The sequence below is a fragment of the Mytilus trossulus genome, chromosome 1 (assembly GCF_036588685.1).
Source record: "Mytilus trossulus isolate FHL-02 chromosome 1, PNRI_Mtr1.1.1.hap1, whole genome shotgun sequence".
In the NCBI taxonomy this organism is placed as follows: Eukaryota; Metazoa; Mollusca; class Bivalvia; order Mytilida; family Mytilidae; genus Mytilus; species Mytilus trossulus.
The window spans coordinates 58,768,934-58,794,704 of record NC_086373.1 but is presented as its reverse complement, the minus strand read 5'-3'; the positions used below and the strand labels follow the sequence as shown (position 1 = coordinate 58,794,704).

At 30.0% G+C, this 25,771-nt stretch overlaps 1 protein-coding gene across 1 annotated transcript in view; it reads left to right on the top strand.

The window, feature by feature from the left end:
- The window catches only part of LOC134728280 (ribitol-5-phosphate xylosyltransferase 1-like), a 50,269-nt gene that overhangs the window by 8,286 nt on the left and 16,212 nt on the right, over nucleotides 1-25,771 (top strand). The window contains exon 2 of the mRNA XM_063592832.1: nucleotides 6,663-6,842. Coding sequence (XP_063448902.1) covers nucleotides 6,663-6,842 — 180 coding nt within the window. The remainder of the gene's footprint in view (nucleotides 1-6,662; nucleotides 6,843-25,771) is intronic.

Sequence of the window (25,771 nt, the reverse complement as noted above, 5' to 3'; positions counted from 1 at the left end):
CTAGTAAAATTAATGAGTGAAAGACAGGTTGACAAGTCGACAGGTTGACAACTTTGAAAATGTTATCGTTGAAATAAGTGGTTGACAGGTTGACAAGTCGACAGGTTGACAATTTTAAAAATGTTATGGTTGAAATAAGTGGTTGACAGGTTGACAAGTCGACAGGTTGACAGGTTGACAAGTAGACAAGTCGACAGGTTGACAATGTTAAAAATGTTATCGTTCAAATAATTGGTTGACAGGTTGACAAGTCGACAGATTGACAATGTTAAAAATGTAAAAACAAATTATAGTTAACAGGTTGACAGGTCGACAAGTCGACAGGTTGACAGGTCGACAGGTTAATAAGACGTTGACCAATTGATAATAGCGTTATGTATAACTGGTAGGCAAATTGACAAGTTGACCTGTCAACTTGTCGATCTGTCAACTTGTCGACCTGTTATCCGGTCGATCTTAACACTTATAAACTTGTTGTTTGTCAACCTTTTCATTGTCAAGCTGTAGACCTGTCGATTTTAACACTTGTCGACCTTTTCATTGTCAACCTGTCGACCTGTTAATATGTTAATATATATATATATATATATATATATGTATACCGATTTACTTCTAATTTAAACCAATTTACTCCTATTTTCTTCCGATGGAACTACAGTACCATATATCCTACTTGACCCGGTGTATTCAGGGTATCAAATACTTCTTGATCAAACGTTATTTTACACGATATATGCAGTGCCTATCAATTATTTAGAAAATGCACTAGAAAAAGGTTCAATTAATATTAAAATATGAAAAAGAAAAACGTCATAAGGTAATTCTAGCATGAATACATGTAATGCAGAAAATGTATGGTGCATTTGAATTTTTATTCCTCTCTGAATTTAAAACCAAAGACAATGCATTTATATGTCTTTCTCCTACACACTTTCAAATATTGGTGGATGGCAATGTCATTCCATGGTAAGGAAACCGCTTAAATTACATATTAAGACATGCAGAAAAAATGGTAAAAAATGTACATGCAACAAAATTCAAGTAAAATTAAATAAGGTAGTACGAAAAAATTACAATTCCCAAACAGATAAAGACTAATTTCTCAGCCTCAAGCAAAATAAGATGAAGTTGTAAAATTTAAGTTAACTGAAGCACTTAGAAAAAGCATTGATCAATTTATGATAACACCTTTATATAATTGGGTATTGGTAGAGTCTGTTGTATCTTGTGTTTGCTGTCAGTCTCACAAAATCTCTATTCTCAGAAGGAATTTCACACAAATTTATTCCTCAATGCAATAGTGATAATCAATAGTCATTTTCATATATGACAGTTTGTATTGTTTGTCAAATTCTCAAAATGTCAAGGAGAGATCTAGACCTGTTTTATATTTATATATTGTTGAAGGAAATAAATAAAGTACTGTTTAAATCAATTTCAAAACGTTTAAGTACCCATTAACAACTTCATCCTTGCAATTTTGCCTAATCATTAACATTGCGATGAAAGACATATTTATTTTACAATAATTCTTCCATGTGACAATACATTCATTGATTTGTGAGAGGTCTGTCAAGCCACTTCTGGGTTCTCAAAGTTAAGATTGTGTCTGTTGTTAGAAATTGATCTTTGCATTTTTCATGTTATGTTGAAAAAGGTGTAAATTTCCTTATTTGACTTTCATACCAGTTTCACAATCATTTAATCATGTGACATTTTATTCTAAAATAATATATCTGTTATATGGAAATGTTCAGTTTTTCGCTTGTGTTTCAAATGTTAAAGATCAGTTTTAGTCCTGCATTTTGTTTTCTCCTGTTTGCAGTAAAATATATATAGTGTTCTTCAAAAGTGAAAAAAATAAATAAATTTGGAAATAACATTTTAACTTCACAGTTTAATATTTATGGCATAATCATGTTTATCCCTTAAGCTTTATAAATCAACTGGTCTTCTGAATTGAATAAAAGTACATGTATCCAGAATTCCCTAGTTTATAAATCATTTAAAAGTGCATGTAAATTATCAAGGAAACAAGATAATTTATTTGATGGAAACTGGGTAATCCATTATCTGTAATTAAAAGTCTCATCAATATTCTGTGTGATAGAAATAAGGAGATATGATAAGGATGTAAACACTAAAAGGATTTAAGGTCAACATGACCAAACACAATAATCATTAAAGTGGATGAATGCCTATAATTGTTGTAAATGTATTGGTACAATTATAGATTTGGAATGGGCTATAATGAATAAAAAAGATATAAGGGGTATACCTCAAAGTCAAAGAGACAGATAGCTTTTTTGAAAACAGAACAATTAAGACATTATGTTTTCAGTAAAAATTATTTATCTGAGATCCTTTTTCTACAAAATTTCTTAACAAACCAAAAACAGAATATATTTCGGACCTAGATGTGTCACACTCATACATTTTTGTATTGTACATAGAACAAACAAACTTCTATAGCTCTTGGTATTGTTTTGGACAACAAAATTACTAAACTCTTGTATTCTCGTGTTTAAATTATGAGGCAAATCATAAACCCGCTTTTTACCTGAGCATTCAGTATTGGCCTGTCCGAAGTACTGGGTACTATCAATATTAAAGTTGCATGATGAAATAGTTTTAAAGCTTAATGTACAGGTATATTGGGCTATCAAGTGTCATAAAACACCCAAAAGCTGATCCCAATTTTTCTTTCTTGGCCACAAATGTGATTAATGTATTAAACTAGGGGAACTGTTTGGAAGGATATATATATATATATATATAATGCAATAAGTTCTCTAGTCTGTATAATTGGTATTCAGGACTGTCCATCAGTGTTTTAATACCATTAACAAGAATAGAAACTATATCATTTTAAATCTCATTACAAATCTTTCAAAATGCCTCAAAACTAACACTTTTATACTTCATGGAGTCTAGACACATGAACAAAAAAATAAAGTTAATATGAACTCCAAATTTAATTATTGAGTAAAACCATCTAAATTTCTGGAGGCAAAAGGATTCAATTTTCCACTTTCTTGATTACATACAACTAGGGGATACAATTCATGTCATTAAAACCTACACTTGTTTTTCAGACTGTTATATAAACTTTATGGCCCAATAAATTTGATCCTTTAAATTTCCTTTCAGAGCTGGATTAGAACACTTATAATTTAAGTATGGCCCATCATCCCAGATGATAAAAGTCTAAATTTAATTAAGATAAATGACTTATATTGAAACATTGTCTATATTTGTACATCTAACTTTAATGGGTAAACCTAAATTGATTTATTCTTTATTAAACATGTTAAAGGAAGATACAACTATTTTCAGTAATTTCATTTAAAAAAAATCGTTAGTCTTGTACTTAAATTAAATATCATAAAAATTCAATTTTGAAAGACTTAAAAACATGTATAATAAACTTTTGCTGTAAGACTCACTTTGAGATTTTAAAGATGTTTTAACTTTTGGAATGCTAGATTGAATTTCATAAACAAAAGAAGCCAATAAAGGACAAGGTACCATAAGACCTGTATAACAATTACTTTAATTTTAAGAAACAATGGCAAAAAAAATCGTTATTTTTCCTTCTTCTGACGTTTTTGATGCCCCTTTACCCCCTAACCTCACTCATTTCTGAAATTAATGGTTATGAAGTTCATCCAAAACAAACTTCAAACCTAAGGGAATATTTTAACATGATAAGTAGCTTTCCAAAACAAAATTTAGAAAATGAGAAAATAGGGGGGCCAAAAATGGGCCTTATCGTACCTTGTCTTTTGATTTTTCTTTGAAAATAAAGAGAGGACATATTGTAATCTTTTGAATAATACTTCTATTTGTATCCAGCTCTCTCTGTCAGGGCATACTTATCTTTCGATTACATTTTGAAAATTAGACAATCCTTACAATCAATACTTGACTTGAAGTGTGTAGAGTGTGGCACACAAAGATGTTTTCACACCCACCTCACACCTTGACAACTTTAGATAAATCTGAGATAAACAGTGATAAAGGATTTAAGCTAAAATAAAATATTGGTAAATTATAAATGAAAAAAAGATAATAGATGTTTAGTGGTACTGTGGTACATTGTATAATACTATGGAAAAGTAGCACTTTAAAACTTTTTTTCTTAGATGATAAATAATTAATTTCATGCCTGTTCTGAAAAGTATACACAAGGTATTGTTTTATTTGATTGCTGTAAATTATAAGACCTGAGAACTCTTCTTATGTTAACAGTATTTTATACAATTTCTACAACAAAAAGAGACTCTTTTCACATAAAATCTTAAGATTTAAACTGTTCATAAGTTATACTGAAATAGAGAAGTCACGACTTATACAAGAGGTTTTTTTTCAAAGAATTTTTCATAGAAAGAGCTGCTGGATAATGAGAGTAAAGCAATATCTTATTATAATCTCAAATATTCAAAGGGTTGTGTATAGCATGAACTTTATGTCTTCTTCATAACCCACTGTGTATTATCTTATGTTACATATTATAATTATCTCATAATTAATTATTCAAAGAATGCAGGCTATGATAATAAGACAATATGAATATTTATGCTCAGCATGCACATATAGTGAATTATTTATTAATCTCTACCAATAGAAATCTTAGATATACAAGAATGAAGGGATCGAAATACAAAGTCCTTTGATAACAAATTATTTTGGAATTTACATTTAAATTGGATTTGTGATGGAGCTGACTTTTAATCTAACTGTCTGCTTTTTAACATGATTTGCCTTTATTAAAATGTCACATCCAATTTGAATTAAATGAATTTCGCTTCCCGCCTTTATCTTGTCAATTTAGAAAGACACATATAAAATTGAAATTTTTACTTGTAATCAATTTAGTACCATATGCATGTTACAGAATATTTATGCAAATCAAGATATCTTAGACCTTATTAAAAAAATTCTTGTGTTTTCTCTTAATCTATTTACCCTAATTTCTAGTGCCTTAAGTTAATACATGTTAAATGCCCTTAAGTTTTTTTTTTGTCATTATGAACAAGCACTCTTAAACAAGATTGTTTCCCCTTTTTAACCAGTCAAAAACTTTGAAGAAAAATGAATTATTTGCCTACCTACTAACCCTTATTTTTTAAACATGATTAAAAAAAAATGAGGTATTCTTAAAAAATTGTAATGCCTTTAATTATGTAAAATTATCATAGTTTATAGAAGAGTTTTTCATCTTTTATTTATCTTCCTACGTTAATAACAATTATTTTACCTTTGGTATTCTTGAAGTTTTTGTGTTTAAAGAAAGTTATTGCACAAAAAGATAATAATCAAATGTGAATTAGTCTTTGACATTAGCGTGATATGAAAGAGATTTTCTGATTTACATCATTTGTTCTTTTCTTCTGTAGTTGACATTTAATATTGATTATTATAATAAAATGTCTTAGTGTAAAAGTACAGTCAGATGATTTTCATTTTCTTGAGAAAAAATTGAATTTCTCCTACATAATTAAAGACTTCTATGTATCATAAGTTATTTTTTTTTATCGGTTTCATTTTCACTAGAACCTGTACATTATGGAGTCCAGGCTGAAAATTTAGAATTTGTACACTTATTTACTTTGGTATTATTTGAGGGATGTTTTCTTGAGAAGTGAGTTTTATGACTTTTTTGTATGAAATCTAAATGGAAGTACAGTGACTAGTTTTAGAGTGTAAGAAATCATAATTTCTGTATCAGTAGATATATTACATTGATCTACCTTCATTCATAAAGAAAATTCTTAATTTTATTTATTTAACATCGTTTTAGTTGTTAGTGTTAAGCTGGTATTGATTTTTATGCCCCACCTACGATAGTAGAGGGGCATTATGTTTTCTGGTCTGTGCGTCCGTTCGTCCGTCCATCTGTCTGTCCGTTCGTCCATCTGTCCCACTCCAGGTTAAAGTTTTTGGTCAAGGTAGTTTTTGATGAAGTTGATGTCCAATGGACTTCAAACTTAGTACACATGTTCCCTATGATATGATCTTTCTAATTTTAATGCCAAATTAGAGTTTATACCCCAATTTCACGGTCCACTGAACATGGAAAATGATAGTGCGAGTGGGGCATTTGTGTACTGAGGACACATTCTTGTTTAACATTTATAATACAGAAACAATCCAGATTTGAGTATTCAAAATATATGTCCATTCAATCCAGTCTGAACCTCCTGAATGGTGTCCCTAGTTTTATCTTAGTATTTTTATGCCATAATCTCTTAGTATTTTTATGCCATATTTCTTTGCTTTTTTTATGTCATATTTCTTTGCTTTTTTATGTCATATTTCTTAGCATTTTTATGCCATATTTCTTAGCATCCTTTTAATAGACTATTGAGATTTTGTATTTTGACTTTTAGATGATGGACTGCTTTAATTGCTTTATTGATTTACATTTTTGTACATGTATTCTCCCTGGGGTTTTTCGCTCACAAATGGATACAAATATCAAACAATTTGTATTGCTGTTCTTTATCCTGATATAACTTCAGTATACATATATTACCATTGACACAAGCTCTGAGTACTGTACTGTATTTGTGATTTATTTCTTCTAGTCTTTGTAAACCATTTACAGAATAGGCATAGGTCAAAAATGTAAAAATGCCATTTAATTATATTTTTTTCAGAAATCACTGAGGATGACGATAATGGTTGGAATCCCTGGGGTGAAGAATTTGAGAAGGAGGGGTCCTACATGCACAGACATAAAGCTCCAAAAATTTTATGGAATAAAGAAGATATAAAGTCTGAAAAAGCCTCAAATAATAGCACTCACATTGTAGATATCTGGAGCATAGCTGCAATAGGTATGTGTGTTATAATGGTATGGCTGTAATGTCAGATAGCTTTCATATTTACTTACAATGGTAAAATGTTTTATATTGTAGATATCTATAGTATAGCCATGGATACCAAGATAAAAATTTTGTAGGTCAGACATTTCGTTTTTAGTGGAGTAACTCTTACTAAAGTACCAAAGATTTCAGTTATATTGACGATATGTTTGTTCAAACCATGCAGTCAGGATGCACTGTCCATTTCACCATTCTTGTTTATCTCTTGCATGCTAATATCATTTAAACTGTATCCTCTCTAGTCCAAACTGTCCAAGAAAGGAAACAGTAAAAAATATCTTTTTTCAGCAAAAATGCTTTTACATATAATAAGATATCTTTTATTGGTTAATGGTGTTGAAAGGTTGTTATCTCATTGACACATCCCATTTTATTCATATTTTAGTGTTTATGGTACATAGTTTGTGGTGTAAAAAACAAATTGATTTTTATACCACAACTATGTAAAATATTTTTCCTTTCGGAATTTCTATGAAAGAATTTATTTTAAATGGACAATAAATATGACATTTTCTAATGCTTACACATTGATCTATGTATTGAACAACTAAGATTTTTATGTAGCAAAATCGTGAATAATTCTGTTTGAAATGTTTCTAGCATTCAAATGTACTTTAATGGAAAATCTATAAAAAGGCATGCTTCCATGTCTTAAGAGATAATTTAGATAATGCACTAGTTATAGTTTTAATACAACTTGTATCACCATAAACATTCTTATTATTCCATCAATATGCATTTAAAGACATGGTTTTCAAGACATCGTGGAAACATATTGAACAGGCCCCGTCATTGTCAAATAATTACATAATTGAATCAATGTATAAAATTGCTATTTCACTGACATATAAAAATGTATTACAAATCCCACAACAGGCTAAGCCACAAACATTGTTTTTTCAAATTCTCATTTGTGGTTTATCCTTTTTAAGATTTAATTTAGTTAGAAACAAGGGATTTAACACAGTAAAATACAAATTTTAAAGTGCGTGCATATGGTGTCTTGACATTTTATTTCCGTCTCTTCACACAACTTGACAGCGTAATGGTTTTGTATCGTCTCATCATTATCTGTTTAATTTCCTGTGAATTATTGTTTTTCGTCCCTGAACACGAAACAATGTGTTATGCAACAGCATGTATTTTTCAAATATGCTCTGATGTATTTTTGTTCTCAGGCCGCTAGATTTGGGATAGCATTAAAATCTTGTACGAATCAGTTTTACAATACAGGGCTGTTCGTGTAAGAAAAAAAAGTATGTAGGAATAGTAATTTTGATGAAGAAAATAATTGGAACGATGTAATAATTATGGAAGACTGCACCCATCAATACAACTATAATCAGCTTTTCCCTGGAAACTCGTAATTAGCTCTAAAAAATATCTTGTAGCATCTTTCTCAAGTATAATTATAAGGAATCTTTACACAGATCTTACAAGGATTTTTAGCTTATAGCATAATTGAAATTGTACATGAAAGGGGGCTTACCTATAGCTGTAATACATAACAGTTGATTCTAGCTTTTATAATGTTGTTATCTTACATGGTTTTCTTTAATATGTATTTAAATTGAGAACGGAAACAGGGAATGTGTCAAACAGACAAATGGTAAAGAGACAACAACCCTACCAAAGAAGAAAAAAACAAAAAAGAAGCCCAAGGCCACCATAGGGTCTTCAACACAGAGAGACTATCTGACACTAGGATATAGGCTTCATACTTTTGGCTATGCAAGAAATATTCCTTTTATAAAGTATTTTTATTTTACAATTTTATGACCACTGTTCTCATGTAGTTATAAGTTTGGACAGCTGAATAGACCTTTCATATATGTAAAACTGTACAGTCTAATTTCAAATGTTCAGTCATACCGGTTTTTAGTGAAAATAAATAAACTTTTTGACGTGTACAATACCAAGGACACCTGTCAGATACACATCTATGAAATCTGTCACCCAATATGTAATGTTAAACAGCGGTATTGTTATCATAACACAATATCAAATTTGTCATCACAAACAACTATTTGTCACTTGTTATTTTATTGCTTTTTATATAAAAGGTGGTTTAAGGTAACTTTGGGGTCATTTTGTATGGTGTATAAACAGCAGCAGACTAATAAAACACTAGTATCCATTCAAACTCTTCAGGCGTGAATTTTTCAGAAAGTTAGAATAAAAACTACTTTTATTATCTGCAAATAGTCCATAAACAGTATGATTAATGTCTTTTATTTATCTAAAGCATTTAACTTTATTATAACAACAAATAAAGAATAATTGTATTAAAAGGGTCAAGTATTTCTAAGTTCACAACTTTAATCTTTCATAATACCTGTTTGTATGGCAGTTTCCATAAAATTGGTGGTATCCAGGAAATCAAATTTGTAACAGTTATATGATTAGTTAACATAAGATATTTTTATTCCTTTTAAACAATACAAAGTTTAAAAGAAGTCCAAAAGCCTTATCCAAATTTTCACTCAAGAACCTAACTTCCTCAATAGTCTCGTGGGAGCATGTTGGACTTTTAGAATTGATATCTGCTTCTTCTCCTTTATCATAAGGCTTTAGAAGTTATAGCAAGGACTGGTCATCTAAGTCAGAATAATTAATATTTCAGAGATAAATGTGCCATGTCTAGCTAGCTGCCTACTGACTTTTACCTTTTGCAATAGAAAGTTTGAATCTGCCTTAATGTGTTGGTCTAGTTCAACACAGGGTTTATACTGTAATGGTGAAGTTTGACGATGATTTGGTTCTTGTAAACAAGTTTTTATGTTGTTCGTTCTTTCAATTAAGTTTGAATTGAGGTCTATATATTTTATGTAGCCAAGCTTTTGTTGACATTGCAATTTGCGGTGCCAATAAGGAACAACATTACTAAATATTAAGTGCTATAAGACATCACAAAACTCATACTACATTATCATGTTCTCCTCCTTTTGCATTTGGGTTTAATTTTGCTGCTGGACATTAAACTGCCATCCATCATGACCATCATGCAAGAGCCTTGATTGAACTCCTGTAATCAACTTTATTGAGTTCCTATTGTGAAGATATCTGATTAAAACAAGCAACAGGATTTGTTGTGATTTTTGTGTCTTAACTTATAATAGCAAAAAACCACACTTTAAGAAATTTGTCACTGTTAACAGCTTTCTAAAAATGTAAATTTCCTGCAGTAATTAAACATGTTGTATAAAATGATTTCCTCTTAACATTTGATGTATTACAGTTTTACATTTATAGCCTTCATTTCTCTCTAAATTGCGTAAGATTTTTACTAATTTCTATGTAGTTCTAGCCAAAATGATAATGGTACATTTAACAAATACAAAAAATTGCCAAATATCCTGACAGTTTTACATTGACTTAAGTGTTTTCCTACATTACTGTTGACTAATTGTTATGTACATGGTGATTAGTAAAGACTGAGGATTTCTACGCTTCATTTAATTTTTGAAAATAGAAATAAAAGGCTTTAATTCACAACCTTTCTTATTTTAACTAGAGAATATTTTAATCCTTGTTTATTCCTTTTAAAAAAGTTCAGAAGTGCAATTTTTTTTACTTTATTTAAAGGATGATTTTTTCAAACAAAAAGATATTTGTGTATATGCAATCTAATTCTCTTTCTTCTTGCAATACTATGAATATATTTGACTTCTCAACCCTTTACACTTAAATTCACCATTCTTAATGAGAGAATTGCAATTGAGAATAAGCTGGTCAGTTGAATACAAAGCTTTACAACAAAATGTCAAAATGAAGGATTTTAGCTTTTCAATTGTGGACTTTCTATTCTTATGTAGCAATATTCCAGCAGCTGTATATCATGTATATGAAGTGTGAATCTTTCAGTTGAAAGTATATTCCAGAGCTTGCTTCCTATCATGATTTCTTTAATAGTGGGATGCTGTTATCATATTAAAGCTAGCTATATTGAACCATAGGCTTCAAGTGGTAATCATCCTTAGTTTTACAGATTGTGCCATCATGAGCTGTATTAAGCTTGAAAATTATGTATCCAAATTTGCCACAACTGTTCATTGGTCAATCTCTGCGGTCATATCAGGCTGAGCTCAGCCAAGTATTTTATTGTATTCTAAATAGTTGAATTTCCCCATTGCTACTGAAATACTTTCTGTCTACTGTAACTTTGAGAAGTCTTAGCTGGGGGTAATAAAGTACCCAGTATCTCCTTTATATTAGATATGATATCAACTTCAGACAAAGGCTTTTAGTTCTTATCACTTTGATATTTGAAGATAAATCTTCATTATTTCAATATCAATGCAAAGATTTACATTCTGTATAATTCTTATGAATGTACTTGTATGGTGAAATAAATGACAGCAGCTGTTTTGTTCAATATTTTGCAGATAAAGTTTTGCCTTAGGGAATGTTTGTTACGTAATATTATAATTACTCTGTGATCCATTCAAGCTTTGCTAATCTCATTGTAAGATTCCTAAACCTTTAAGGACGATTCCGTTCAAATTTTGTTCAAACTTTATTCTCAGTTGGAATGGTGTATGGAATTCGCAGCTATGGGATACTGTAATGTTATCATGAAGAATAGCGGATTTTTTATTTTCCTAGATAACATTTTTTACCTCTACAAAACATATTAGGAATATTTGGTCTCATGCAAATCTGTCATTCTTTTCTAAACAATAGCTTGCAGGATTGTTACGTTGAAGCAACAGTTTCCCTGTACAATTAACAACCTGATGCTGTTTACATTTCCCCCTTCTTTTCTTATGGCTCTGTTTAAAAAAAAAATAATTTCAAAGCCATATCAATGCCCAACAGAGAAGTTTGATTGTCTCTGAACAACAACATTGCTATAAGTATGATAAATTTTTATGTATTGGTTTATGAAGTTGATATTACCAATATTGCATTGTAAGTCTTGAGGATATAATCGTGTTATGATATTAATTTGTGATGTTATTATGATTGTATTTTTTCTTCATTATACGGTGTTGGCTGATTTTATTTTCGTGTCCGGAAGAGATGTTGTAATGTTATAAGGTTTACTTGGATGATTACTTCCAAGTTAATTGTTTTTCTAGACTATGGAACAGTATACTTGCTTTCAAGTTTTTGTCCAGATTTAAAATGGTCTCGGATGCATCATACCAGCATGATTGACCATGATTGACCATTGACATCACTGCAATTATTTTGGAATAAAACATTTATTGACATATAATTTCCAAACTGCCTGTATAAGTTTATTATAAGATCTAGCATTATGGCACATTAGTAATCAATCATATTTTTGGTTTAATTTGGATTACACTTTGAATGTTTTGGCTTGAAAGTTGAAGTTTTCTCTGAGAGGAATTGCTATCTGCAGATCTAACCATTGAAAGTTAAATGATCTCTTATCAATTCACTGTCCAACTTTTCTGCACCTTTCAATTTGTAATCAGGTGCAATTTCTTATACATATATTTCTTTGCATCCCTCAGTAAAAGTCCTGTTTCTGATTTTTGTTGGGACAGATGTATATTTACAGAGATTTTTATAGTATATAATGAAACTGTAAGTTTCACTTGTTTAATTAAATATTATTCAGTGTTTCCAATTTCTGTCAAAGGAAGAATTTCACACCTTTGCATGATAACATTTCTAAAGAAGAGTTTATTGTTTTTAAAAAAAAAACATGATTGCATCCGATCCACAACAACTATGTTAAGCACCAAACTTAATCATCTATGTCAGCAAGCTCTGCAGGGAATAGCCCTTTAATAGAGGATCTATACAATCTTCAAATAACCAAACTGAAAGAAATTTGATTAGAGAGTCCCTTTACTCTTTAACTTGAAATAATGCAGAACAATCAACAAGATAGTAGAAGCAGAAACGTCTTTCCCTTTGTTGAAATAAAGTACATATTGTAATGACTGCAACGAATAAACTGTCTCGGTAAACAAAATGTAATGTCCACCAGAGATATTTGAAATATAAATCAAATTATTACTGGTTTCCTATTTGATTTTCTTATTTGTCTGTCTGTTCCTAGAGTGAAGCATCATCACACTGACTGATCAGACTTGTATCCTGTTGATAATCAGAGATCAATTACAGCATGGACACAAATATATCATATCATTTTCTCTATAGTGTGAAATTTTTTATTTCAGACTTTTTTTACAAATTGATGTAAGATTAATATAAAATGATGAATGATATGTATTTATAGTTATATAATACTTATGATTAACTTTAATTGCTAGATTATTTACGAGGGTCTGTATGGTGGGTCTGTATGGCGCTGCATGAGGTTTTTAGAATCTTCTCACTATTCTGATTGAGATATAACAATGGTAGGTTTAACATGACATGTCCCATGTGAGAACTCTCATCAGCTGTTGTGGCAGTCTGCTCTTGTTAGTCTATTTAAGGTTTTCTGTTCCAGAATCTTAACAAATTTCTTGGTTATTTTATTTGTTTCTACATAAATAAGAAAATAGAATTACCATATTTGTGTTCATTGTTGAAGATAACATAAACCATCATAATGCTTTATATATATGGTGTAGAGTTTTGAAACTATAAACCCAGTATGCAAGTTATTTCTCAAATTAAGAAACCAGTGTAATTAGTGTTAAATTGTTGGTGATCTTTGCAGAATGTAGCTTTACTTGCATCTTTTCTAGAAATACAATTGCTTTTCATAAAGTGTCCTTTATTTATTTCACAACACTTGATCATCTTGCAAAAGACATATAGTGTCCTTTACTATTATATGTTCTTGCAGATCAGATCCATTCTTTCAGTGGTTTTGTTTAGACAAAGGTGTAATCTTTATGTCAATTCTGTAAGGTGGATGGATATATCAAAGATTATGTCTTGAATGTATTACTTTGATTTATACAGATCAAAGAATATGTGTCAAAGATTACAGTTAACGTTAGGTGCCTTGGATTACTTTACTTTGATATTAGGGTTCTACAGCAATATGTCAATGATGTTACTGATGCAGTTTTTTTTCTAATGGCAAGTATTCAACTACAGTTTTTTTTTGAGCTATTTATAGTCCTTTGGTGATTTTGATTTAGCCTGGAAATGATGGTCCAAATTTGGTCCAATGACACAGATATAGAATATACAAGAACAAGATAAAATTAATTCAAACAATGAAAGACAATCATTTGGCTCAGTGTTCATCAACAACAAATCCTTAAAAAAAAATTTGAACTTTAGAAAACTATTATTATTGAAAGACAATAAGTGTGAGTTATAGTTTTTTGCTAGAATTTAGCAAGTTTAAGGTTTATGTACCCTTCTGTAGCCATTTTTATTAGAACTTTTTAAACCTCAATTGTATCAATACTACAGATATAATGAAAAATAGAGATAGGCTATTTAGTACATATTCCAAGGGGAAACTTGATGCAAAGCATTAAAAATCTTGATTTATTTGCCACAAAGTCCACTTTTTCTATTAAATGCTATGAAACAGTAAAAAATAATGCTTTGCATCATTAGTTTCCCCTTTGAATATGTACACAATGGCCTATTTCTATTATTCATTATATCTGTAGTTTTGATACAATTGAAGTTTGAAAAGTTCATACAAAAAAGGCTATAGAATTGGGTACATAAACCTTAAGCAAAGCATGATATCTATGTGTGTATCCATGTAACAGTTGCAAATATTAAGTTAATTTAAATCTTCAGATGTAACATGACAACAAACACTTCTTTCTAACCTAGTCTAAATAATATACAGTTCGTAAGAAGAATTCAATAGATCATCAACATCTAGAAAAAGTATATTAAAAAAATGAAATTAAAGTTGTCCTGTTTGTCTCATAACTGAATTCTGAAGTGCTGATTAAGTTGATGTGGTAAAATGTGAATAACCTGTCACACTGAATTTAGACTCCAGTGTGATATATGAGTCCATAAATTGAGTTACAGCTGACAGAACGTTCTGTTAATTTGATAGAATTATCCCCTGAAGCTACTATTGGTACTCTTTAACATAAAAAAAATATCAAAAACATTTCACCAGTCTCATGTTTATATTGTTTAGAAATTCACTTCCAACTTAGAGTTTTGGGGTCATGTAACCTAGAACAAGGTGCAGATGTCCTGATATAGACAGTTTTTATCTCTTTCAAAGTGGAAAACAAATAAAGGTTTAATCCCAGTTTGTGTATTCTTTTTATTTCAGGCCAACATATTTTATTTTTGAATACTAAACTTCAATGAAGAAGAACCAATGTTATTACATGTAATACAGTATTTTTTCATATTCAGATTCATATTGTTGAATTTCATCAGATGTTTGATCTCCATGATGAATTATTACATCTTTACACAAAGGTCACAAATTATGTTGGTGTTCTCTCTCTCAGTCAGAAAGTTGTTCTGCAAGAGAATTAAGGATGTTTTATAAAGAGATTATGCAGTGAACGGTCACTTTTATATATATCATAAAACTATTGTTGACTTATATTCCAGTCAGCAAAGACTGAAGAGAAATCCCAATTGTCTGTGATGTGTTATTCCTGAGAATATCCAATATCTATATGACTATATAATTGATCTATTGTGATAACAAACTTGCTGACATGCCAACAGAAATAATAAGATTTTAGCATAGGTCAAACGGACACTGACCAAACAGCCAGGAAGTATAGACTATATAACAATCAATTATTTATTGAACTCAGGCTTTTGAGTTATGATATGTGAATTGAAGAGGCCAGTTTTAATTTTTTTTATTTTCATGATATTTGATTTTGTGGTTTTGCCAAAGGAGTAGATCCGGTAAGGACCGATTTTGGTCTCAAATTTCAGGTTCATTTAACGAAAGATTTTGACCCCTTTTTTAACACTAAAGTGTCTATTTTATTTGATTCTATTAGTTTATGTGAAAGATTTTAACTGATTCTGTCATTAAAAACGATCCGATTCAAGCTCAAATATGACAAATCTTCAAAATTTGCCGAAAAATGTCACTTTTCAGATGGTTTTTGTCAAAAATGAAAGTGGCCCCATCCGTGCTCATCCTCAAGCTTTATATAAGTTATGTATTATTATCAAATACAACTTACATTTTAATATAAAGGATGAACACGAATGCGGCCACTTTCGTTTTACACGAAAACCGTCTAAAATTTAACTAAAATGCTAGAATTGTGAAAATTTCAGTGATTTAGCATGACTTAATGGTGCTAGTTCCCAATATATGTGCATTGTACTGTCAAAAACAGACCATATTTATGTAGCAGAAGCATTCTACTCTCCAATAAATAACTTAAAGTTTACTGTTTAACAATTTTGTAAAACTGCTATATTTTGGGGCCAAAAAGGTACTCCTTTGGCATACAAGCCTAGAGAAAATTTCTTCTGTGTTGAAATTTTTTTTTTTTTTAAGTTCACATAAAAACCACATATAATAAAAGAATCCACAGTTTGATTTTAGATAATTTATCATCCTTAATATTATTGATGGACAGAACTGGACAACTTTATTTAAAAAATCACTACACAAATTGATATAAGATAAATATGATAAATAACCAATTTGATCTGTCCAGAACCCTTTATGATTGAAATTGAAAATCCATGAATCTTGACAAATGTTTTAAAAAGTAGACCATTTATCAAAAGCTAGCTGATTTTCTGTAGATTTATTTTGTCTTTTATTACATATTTGCCTTACTAGCACTTTCAAAAGAAAAGGTTACCATTTAAATGTATATTAAAGATTTGATCTTTTAATTGAATCCCTGGACAGGGGCTTAAACAGTTCATTCACACCAATAATATGTTTTTATTGGGAAAGAATAAGAAAGTTATCCTTAATTTGATTCTCCGATGTTATAATAACAAGATTAAGAGACTTATTTACTAAAACACTTGCCAAAACATAAAAACAACATTGTGGTTTGACCGTTTTTGTTGTAATAAATAAAGCCATATAGATTTGTTTTTCTTCCTGTATCTTTATATAGAGATGATCATGACCACATTGAGTTCTGTCCACGATATTTAATCATTGTAGGTCTAACAAATGACTAACCGAGATGTGAGATCTACTGCTGATGTAATTAGTGAATTAAATATAGAACAAAAGTAATGAATTTTCTGTTACAAATTTGTGTAAAGCATATTGATCAGACTATGGAATGAATTGTCCATTCTAGAGGGTCACTGTCAAAAGAATTAAGTGACACATTTTATTAAGGATTTCTATATCACAACAACATATATGATTAAAAAGTAATGTCGGGTAACACGATGAAGGCAGTAACCCAACATTTCATTTATTGCGAACAAATAACAGACATCAGACCTATTTGTGAATCTGTTTAAACTTGTTAAACTGTTGTCAATAATCATTGTCCCATTAAATAAAATATTTCAAATTTCTTGGAAGACAAAATCTATCACTATTGGATTATTCTTTACCTGGGGTAAAAAAAAAGAGACCTTTCAGAGTCCTTCTTTTATAGAATTACAAATAACAGACGAAATGTGCAGAGTTTCAGATGACAAAAACATAAGAATTAAGAAAAAAGTTTCTATTTTCTATTTTTTAAATATTTCAAGGCAGAAACATCTGTTAGGATGATTGTGATCTATTTGATGTATAAATTTAAAATATATATATGGTAATCTACATTATTTTTTTATGTGTATCTAGATGGATGTAAATCCTTATTATTTCTCTGCCTTGGAAATATTTTTTCTGGGATAATTTCTACAATTTTTATTCCTGATGGTGACTGAATTTGATTTACTAACTTCATTGCACTTATATTGGAGAACTTTTTTCATGTCGCAATAAGATTGTTTTAAATGATTATAAGCCATGACAAAAATAAAAACTATATATTTTTCAGTCTTCTTTGGTACTCAACTTGTAATTTTCCTGGAAGAGATAAAACCCTCAAGTGTCACTTGTAGCTGTATAATGAGAGACAATGCAATTTAAACATAATGTCATAAAGGTGGCTTTCATTTTCTTTAGAGCTTAAAATCTCTTTTTAAACAGACACAATAAAGCATTGATTGAGGTTCATGATGCTTTGATCTTAAAGTTATAAATAGAATCTGCTATATCTCCATAATGAATCAGAACTCAGATTATAAGAATACCTAAAGTGACTTTTTATGTATGTCTACTTTTTATTAGATTTTATACATAGATAAAACTTTTAATCTCAGTTTCAGTAAGCTTATTATCTTTTGATTTCCCAGACTCTTGGGTACATACTGTATAATTTCATCTTATAAAAGCAGTCCACAAATTAAAACTTTCATATTTCCTATGAACATTCACATCAATTGGACTTATTTTTAAGGAGGATTTTATAATTAGAAGAAACACTCTACTCTTTTAAACAGAGTTTAGGCTAACCCCATTTTTCAGTTTTCTGACTTTATGTTTTTTTTAATTTCTTTAGAGAAGTTGCATTAATTATTAGTTTAAACAATATTTATTCAGATAAATTCATCATGATATGATATAATACAAATATATTCAGGATTCAGAATTATTGGAATCTGTCTCCTACGAAAATTAAGGATTGTTGAATACATTGCCCTTATTGAATAGTACATTTCCACAGTTAACCAAGGCATAGCAGTTTTAATTATTTATATAACCTATCTATCAAGCATCATAATTTTGATTTTGTTATATTTTATCAATATTTCAAGAATTTTATTGATGGGTACACATCTTTCATTAACAAAACCTTTGATTATAAGTTCAATCAGTTATCAATTACTAAAAAGTTCCTCACAGGAAACTGTAAGGTGCATGTGAAATAATGATGCCATTGTTCTTGTGACCATCTGTGTGAACTTATCACTACTGTAAGGCACAATAGATTCCTGTCTTAGATTCTGTCTTAGATCCAGTCTTCATCAAGCTTTAATTGTACACTGCATGTCTATGGGGAGTGCTTGAACTTATATACCTAAATGGGTTAAAGGTCAAACTTTAAGGTAATACCTTGCCTGCCTATGTCTTTAAGAGTAAACTCTAGGTCTGTCTCTAGTCTTACATTTTCTTTTCATCAGTGCCTGAAATTAGAAGTTCATTTTGGAACCTTTCAATTTGACATCAATGTCAAGGTCAAATATTCCAGTATCAAAAAGCAACCAATCAAACTATCTGCCTGAAAAGCTTAAGCTTAAAGTACAATGAGTGAAGTTGAACAGACTGTTGTAGAAATCTTGCATTGACTTCTACTCTGGTACTGACCACTCACGTACTTCCCAGTTAATTTCATTAAACAACATTTTGAAACAATTTTTGTGACTTTTAATTAACTCAAATCATTTGGGAAGAAGACTTTTTCTTATAAAAAATGGCCAACATAGAAAGTTGTGGTGTAAGCACATTTGTCATTAAATTTAGAAAAATTATTCTACAAATAGTTTTAATTAAATGTAAGATGAGGGTTCATGAAAGAATATGTGACTGCTAGCTTATGAGTGTCACATATTTTGTTCTGCCAGAAACCTTCTAAAAATATTTAATAGACATTAAAGTCAAACTAATTGATTTTAATGAAGCTTATTGTCTTGAAGGATATTTGTTACCCATAAAGTAAGTTCTATCTGGAAGAATAGTTGTTGAAAATTATAAATAAAAAACTCAAATGTAATTGTGACAGTTTAAATGACAAGCCTTGGAAAGAAAATCCATTTAGATCTTCTAGGACGAATGTAAGTTTCGGTTTGTTATTTTGAAATTTAGTATGGCAAAACCTAAAAGGAATGAGATAAACTGGATTTGTTCAGCAAATTAGGGAATTCTAAAGGGTTTTGGAAGAAAGGAGAAAAATTAAAAGTATCCCATATAGATTATGAGTGATTGGATGACTATGTAAAAGTACCAGACTAAATGAATTAGAGGAATCACTTGACTGAAATTAGATTCAATTTTAACAAGTTTGGAAAAATGAAAATTATCTGAAAGGAATTAGCATCCAAACCTCATTTTTGTCTTGTCTTGACAGAGTCAAAAAGCGAGACATAAATGTAGGTATGCTAATTCCAGTGGCATGGCAGCAAGATTTTAAAGTTTGTGATTAGGTCAGTTTATGGTATCTAAACCAACAGTGGCATATCAATGATATTTGGTATGCTAGTGAGTGAGCCAGATTTTACTGTACTGTTGAGGTGACCTTATCCCTTGCTGTCATCTAGATGAACCCTTTTCTGATTGGTCTTTTCATACAAGTTTATTTGTAAAACTTACTGAAGAGCTTGATCCTTTAATTGTGGAATCCAGGATCAGTGGAAATCCTCATACAAAACAAAATTACAGCTTGTCCTGTGAAACAAAAACACTAACTGGTATACACTTATGGAGCAGGTTATGCTTACCCTTCTGAAGCACATGAGATCACTCTGGTTTTTTGTGTGGTTCATGTTGCTAAGATTTTAGTTTTCTATGTGGTGGTTTTTGTAATGTTGTTTGCCATGGTATCAATCCCTGAAGCATATTTTGATCTTTTGATTCATAAGTTTGAATATATCTCTTTCGTATTTTTCTTTTTGTCAAGTAGCAAGCATCTAGTTATAAAAAGCTCCTCTTTTACACCTAATTTTCCTTATCTAAAATGTTCTAATAAATTGATATTTACAAATAGAACACTTTATATGCGACCATTAACAGTTGAAGGTTAACACATTAAAATTAATAGATCTGTGTGACAAAGTTACTTAATTTATAAAGTCTGTAAATAGATCAGTAAGGAAACATAATAGTTAATGACAATTTTCCATGTCGATATCACATAATCATTATAAGGCGACAATTAATGGCTACTAATCATCAAAGTGGCTACTATCTTTTCGCTTGAATCACTTTGATGCTGTTATGGAGGCTAATTTACTACCTTGTAATTCACCATCAAGGTTTACTTTGCATATAGTAAACAATTCCATTGCAGCGATTCTCTTTGGATAAGCTTTTATTTGTCGTTTAAATCAAGCAAACAGAATTGACATCATTTTCTTTGAAATTGGATCGCATTAAAATGTTGGGAGAGATAATCTTAACAATATAACATCATGTAGGAATTGAGATTCTAACAACATATTTGTGCATCAATACTTCTTAAAATTCATGACAAAAGCTTAAATGATCATGGCTGACTTAAGCAAACACAATTAGGGTGTTACGAAGGATATTAGTTTTGGAGATAGATTTTGTAGTTTTGATTCAGTTCAAGTTTTGTTTAGAGTTCATTTCTGATCTTTTATGTTATGTTATTGTAATCAGTTGTAGAAGAAAATTGACATGTTTCGCTACTGAAATTTAAAGGAGATGAAATAGAATAAGAAAATGAAAGTATTGTATTTGAAAATTTACGTGCATCAATTGATGATTTGATGGTCACAAATTGTTTTTACTCAGGTCACTATTTATAAATTATGCATTTTAAAGTCAATCACAAGATGTCTTTGCTTGCACACATTATTTTAAAGATCATCTTTTGAAACCTTGTATTTTACAAAAGTTATAATTCCATGAACTTTGATCTGTTTTCATAAGAATCTGCACTTAATTGCATCTACTGTAATAAAAGTGTTTTCTCATTATGTGAAATAGTTCTGAAATTTTGTTTAGAATGAAATGAAATACAGGTTTTTTACTTGCCATTTTCTCCTGAAAAAAGAATTATAATTGATATTCTTTAAAATTACTTCATCAATTACCTGTATTTAATACTACATTAAATTTTAGTTCAAAAAAATATTTTGTAAACCCTGCACTCAAAACACATTTTGCAAGTAGTTGTAACAAAAAACAGATTTTTGCTACTTTTTTCATGACAAAAGACTATTGATATTATATTTTAAGGGGATGTCAATTAGCAAGTAATGATAATTGCAACATTAAAACTAATATTTCTTTGAAATTTATTTTTGTCAGCTAAACTTAACACATTTAAGAATCAGTTGTTATGAAAGTCGATGAAGAATCTTGCAATATTTTCAAATATGTTGAAAAATTATCTGAAATGCAATTAGAAAAGTAACCCTACAACAACGCCATTGCAAATTATATAAATTTCTAAAAAAAAAAGTTTTCTAGACCGATTTACAAATATTTGCTCCACATAACGAAATTCATGTTATAGATTTGTGGCCTCCAAGTCAAAACAACCCATCTATGGTAAATGTATTCTCTAAATTGAACACTAAATCCCTAAAGAAATTGTTAGAGATTAAACACATCATTGCTATGGGTATAATGTGGTGTGCTTCTTGTCATAATGGCTATTGGGTGACGGAGAATGGAAATAACAATTTTATACTGCCTTGTTAAGAATAACTCATGACATCACTTTACGATTGGGAAATCGAAATTTCTTAGTGTGGTGGCCATAAATAGGTAACAAACTGTAATTACAAAACCAAAATACACATGGAGGTTTTTATTCTAAACAGAAATGAAAAACATGTTGATGTTTTATTAAACAGTGTAATGTGCTTGGTTAATATCTCCAGAGAATTCATATTTACCCCTTCACTTATATATCTGAGAATTTAGGTGCGATTTCAATGTAAATTTAATAATAGTCTTTAAGGAGATGATTTAATAAGTAGACCTATTAATTTTAGTTTCTTAGTTTCTGTATGATTCAGAGTTTAGTATGACGTCCATTATCACTGAACTAGTATGCATATTTGTTTAGGGGCCAGCTGGACGCCTGGGTGTGCGAGTTTCTCGCTACATTAAAGACCCATTGGTGGCCTTCGGCTGTTGTCTGCTCTATGGTCGAGTTGTTGTCTCTTTGTCACATTCCCCATATTTCCATTCTCAATTTTCTTCTAATTTGTATATTTTTTTTAAAATCATGACTGAGATCTCCATGTTTTCTATGGTATGAAGTTAATATTACCCTACCATTACAATGAACTAAGTATATAAAGAAGAAGATGTGGTACGTATGATTGCCAATGAGACAACTGTCCACAAGAGACCAAAATGACACAGACATTAACAACTATAGGTCACTGTACAGCCTTTAACCATGAGCAAAACCCATACCACATAGTCAGCTATAAAAGGCCTTGATAAGACAATGTAAAACAATTCAAACGAGAAAATTAACGGCCTTATTTATTTAAAAAAATAACTGTTATATCAGCGTATATATGGCGTGGGCTGTCTTTTTCAACTTTTATCAATATCATGCTTTAAAGCATTACCTAAAACAGTCCTTTTGTTTCCAGTGCGTAAAAGATCAGTCACTGACAATTAATCAAGAGACTTTACTTCAATTTGTTTTTAAATCTTTGATTGCAAGTTTGCAACCATGACTAACAGTTATTCACAGAATTCTACAAAGATGAATTTATTTAAGATTCCGTCAGATGCATAAAGAACAATAAGATTAATCATGCAATTTAAATTACTTTTTACAAAGTTATTTTATAACATGATCAACAAGACATTGATTTGGGTAAATTGAAAAAGTAAAGTGTTCCGTTGTTGACTTTGATAGAAGCTAGAATAAATAGTAATACATGCATGTCTAATAAAACGTTGCAAATGACCTTTAAGGTGACATTAGGCTTGAAATAATAACTTGTTTATTGTTACCAGTACTTATGATAATATATTTTCAACTCTTCTCTTGTTTGAAGAAAACTTGATTGTTTTTTTGCATGGTTAAATATTTCTACGGAACAAATAAATAGACTTGGTAATCATTTAAGTAAATAATGAGACTTCTCAATCAATGAATGTACTCAAGACATCTTGTTGGCAGTTAAATCATACTTCTTTGACCCAGCTATTTCCGTAAAACTTTCAAGAATCCTAAGTACCCTTGGATTTAAGTTGTTCAACATGTACAGATTTTTGAATAGCTATAAATATCACTTGTGCTCTATAAGCAATACTATTGAATTTCGCAGCTTTTCTCAGTGGGTTTTAACAACATTAGCAACTCTACTGAACACTTTACTGCAGATTATTCTCAGTAGCATTCTTACAACTGTAAAGTATTGACAAATATATTATTTACTTTTTCACTTGTCTTTAATTGAAATTTTGATTGATTTTGTAATATCTTGGAAACTTTAGGTGCGAACAGTGGAAATTCTCTGTCAAATTTGATGAATTTATCATTTATCTTTCCTCAAGTATATATTGATCACATGATAAATTCATTCTATTTATAGATCTCCATATATCACAGAATAGATAGAGATAAAATTGTTACAATTATACTTATGTTATTGCAACAGGAGATAAAATGCCACACTTATACTTATATTAATGCAATAGAAGATATGTTGTTACAATAATACTTATATTAATAGAACATTAGGTGGTCAAGAAATCCGTTATAAAGAGAATATATTTTGCTTTCATGTATTGTGAAGTCAACAAATGGAGCTTATTGTAATAATAGTCAAAATTGAAATAGAATTGAGAATGGAACCAGGGAATGTGTCAAAGAGACAACAACCTGACTTAAAAGAGAAGAAAACAGCCCAATGCTAACGATAGGTCTTCAACACAGTGAGAAAAAATATACAAGACTAATAATGTTCAGAGGTTCCTAAAATGCTTAATGCTACTTCTATTTGATCATTGAAGGATTTTTCTCTACTTGTGACAAAGTTTATCACTGAATACTGCGGATTCGTTATTTTCAAGGGACTCATGGCATTGTACTTCCATAGGTGTTTGATTTTGTTGTTTTGCCGAAGACTGCGTACAAGCCTATAGTAAATGTATATTTTGTTGATAAATGAACATTTAAAACTTTTAGGTTCATAATGTACCCTCAAAATCAACAACAAATGATATCTCACTTAAATAATAATGAAACTACCGGTACATTACATGTACAAACAAAAAACAATAATTGATGTCAAACAATGTTTGCTTGGAAATGCTACCATTTCAATGTGTTAATAATTTGTAATACAAAAGAAAAACATATGTATCATTCTTTTCATTTATCATAATGTAAGCATTATATTTACTTTTGCAATTTCAGGGCCAATTAATTGTTCTTCTCATACCTGATGTAAGAAACTTTTAAAGGCTTATTTTAGTCTGTTTTCACAATTAATTGGTGGTAGGCCTACTTTAACCATGGAACTGGACTATTAATTGATTTGAGGTTCTAATTTGAGAAAAAAACAAATTGGTATCCAGTCAGTGAACGAGTCTATACAGGGTACTTATAATTGCTTAAGTGCTTGAAATCTAACTTATAATTAGAGAAACATTCATGAATTACAAGATTTACAAAAGTTAAATTGAATTTGAAAAATATTACTAAGTGAAGGCAGTTTAAGTGACCTAAATATAGAATCTAAGCTTTAAAATAAAAGGATTACTATAAAAATCGTATAAATGTAAAGCAATAATTACTTAAGATGGTTAGTTACAAGACTTTTCTCTGATTGATTGTGATCAGCAAGAGGGTGTCTGTAATTAACGTGAACAACTTTGTCAGTATTTATTTGTCTGGCAGGAGAAAATTACATCTTGATTGCAAGAAAATTTCTTATTCTAAAGTCACCTAACATTGTAAGAATCAGAAATTGCAACTGCTGATCAAACACGGGAGTGACAGATATTTAATGAAATTCCAAAATAGCAATGATAAATTTTGCTAGAGATGCCCCCTGTCAATCAACTGGCTACGGTATTCAAAAATCAAGTGGAATATTTCCTTTTCTTATTGAATATTTCCAGTGTAGAAGGTTTATTATGTATGTTTTTATTGGGATAGAGAGGTTTTGATTGATTAATTGATACTAAAGGTCATAAAAATAAATATTTACAGAGATAATTGCTTATTAATCAATTGTTAAGAGGGAAATCTTCTGATTTGAAGGTTGGAAATGTA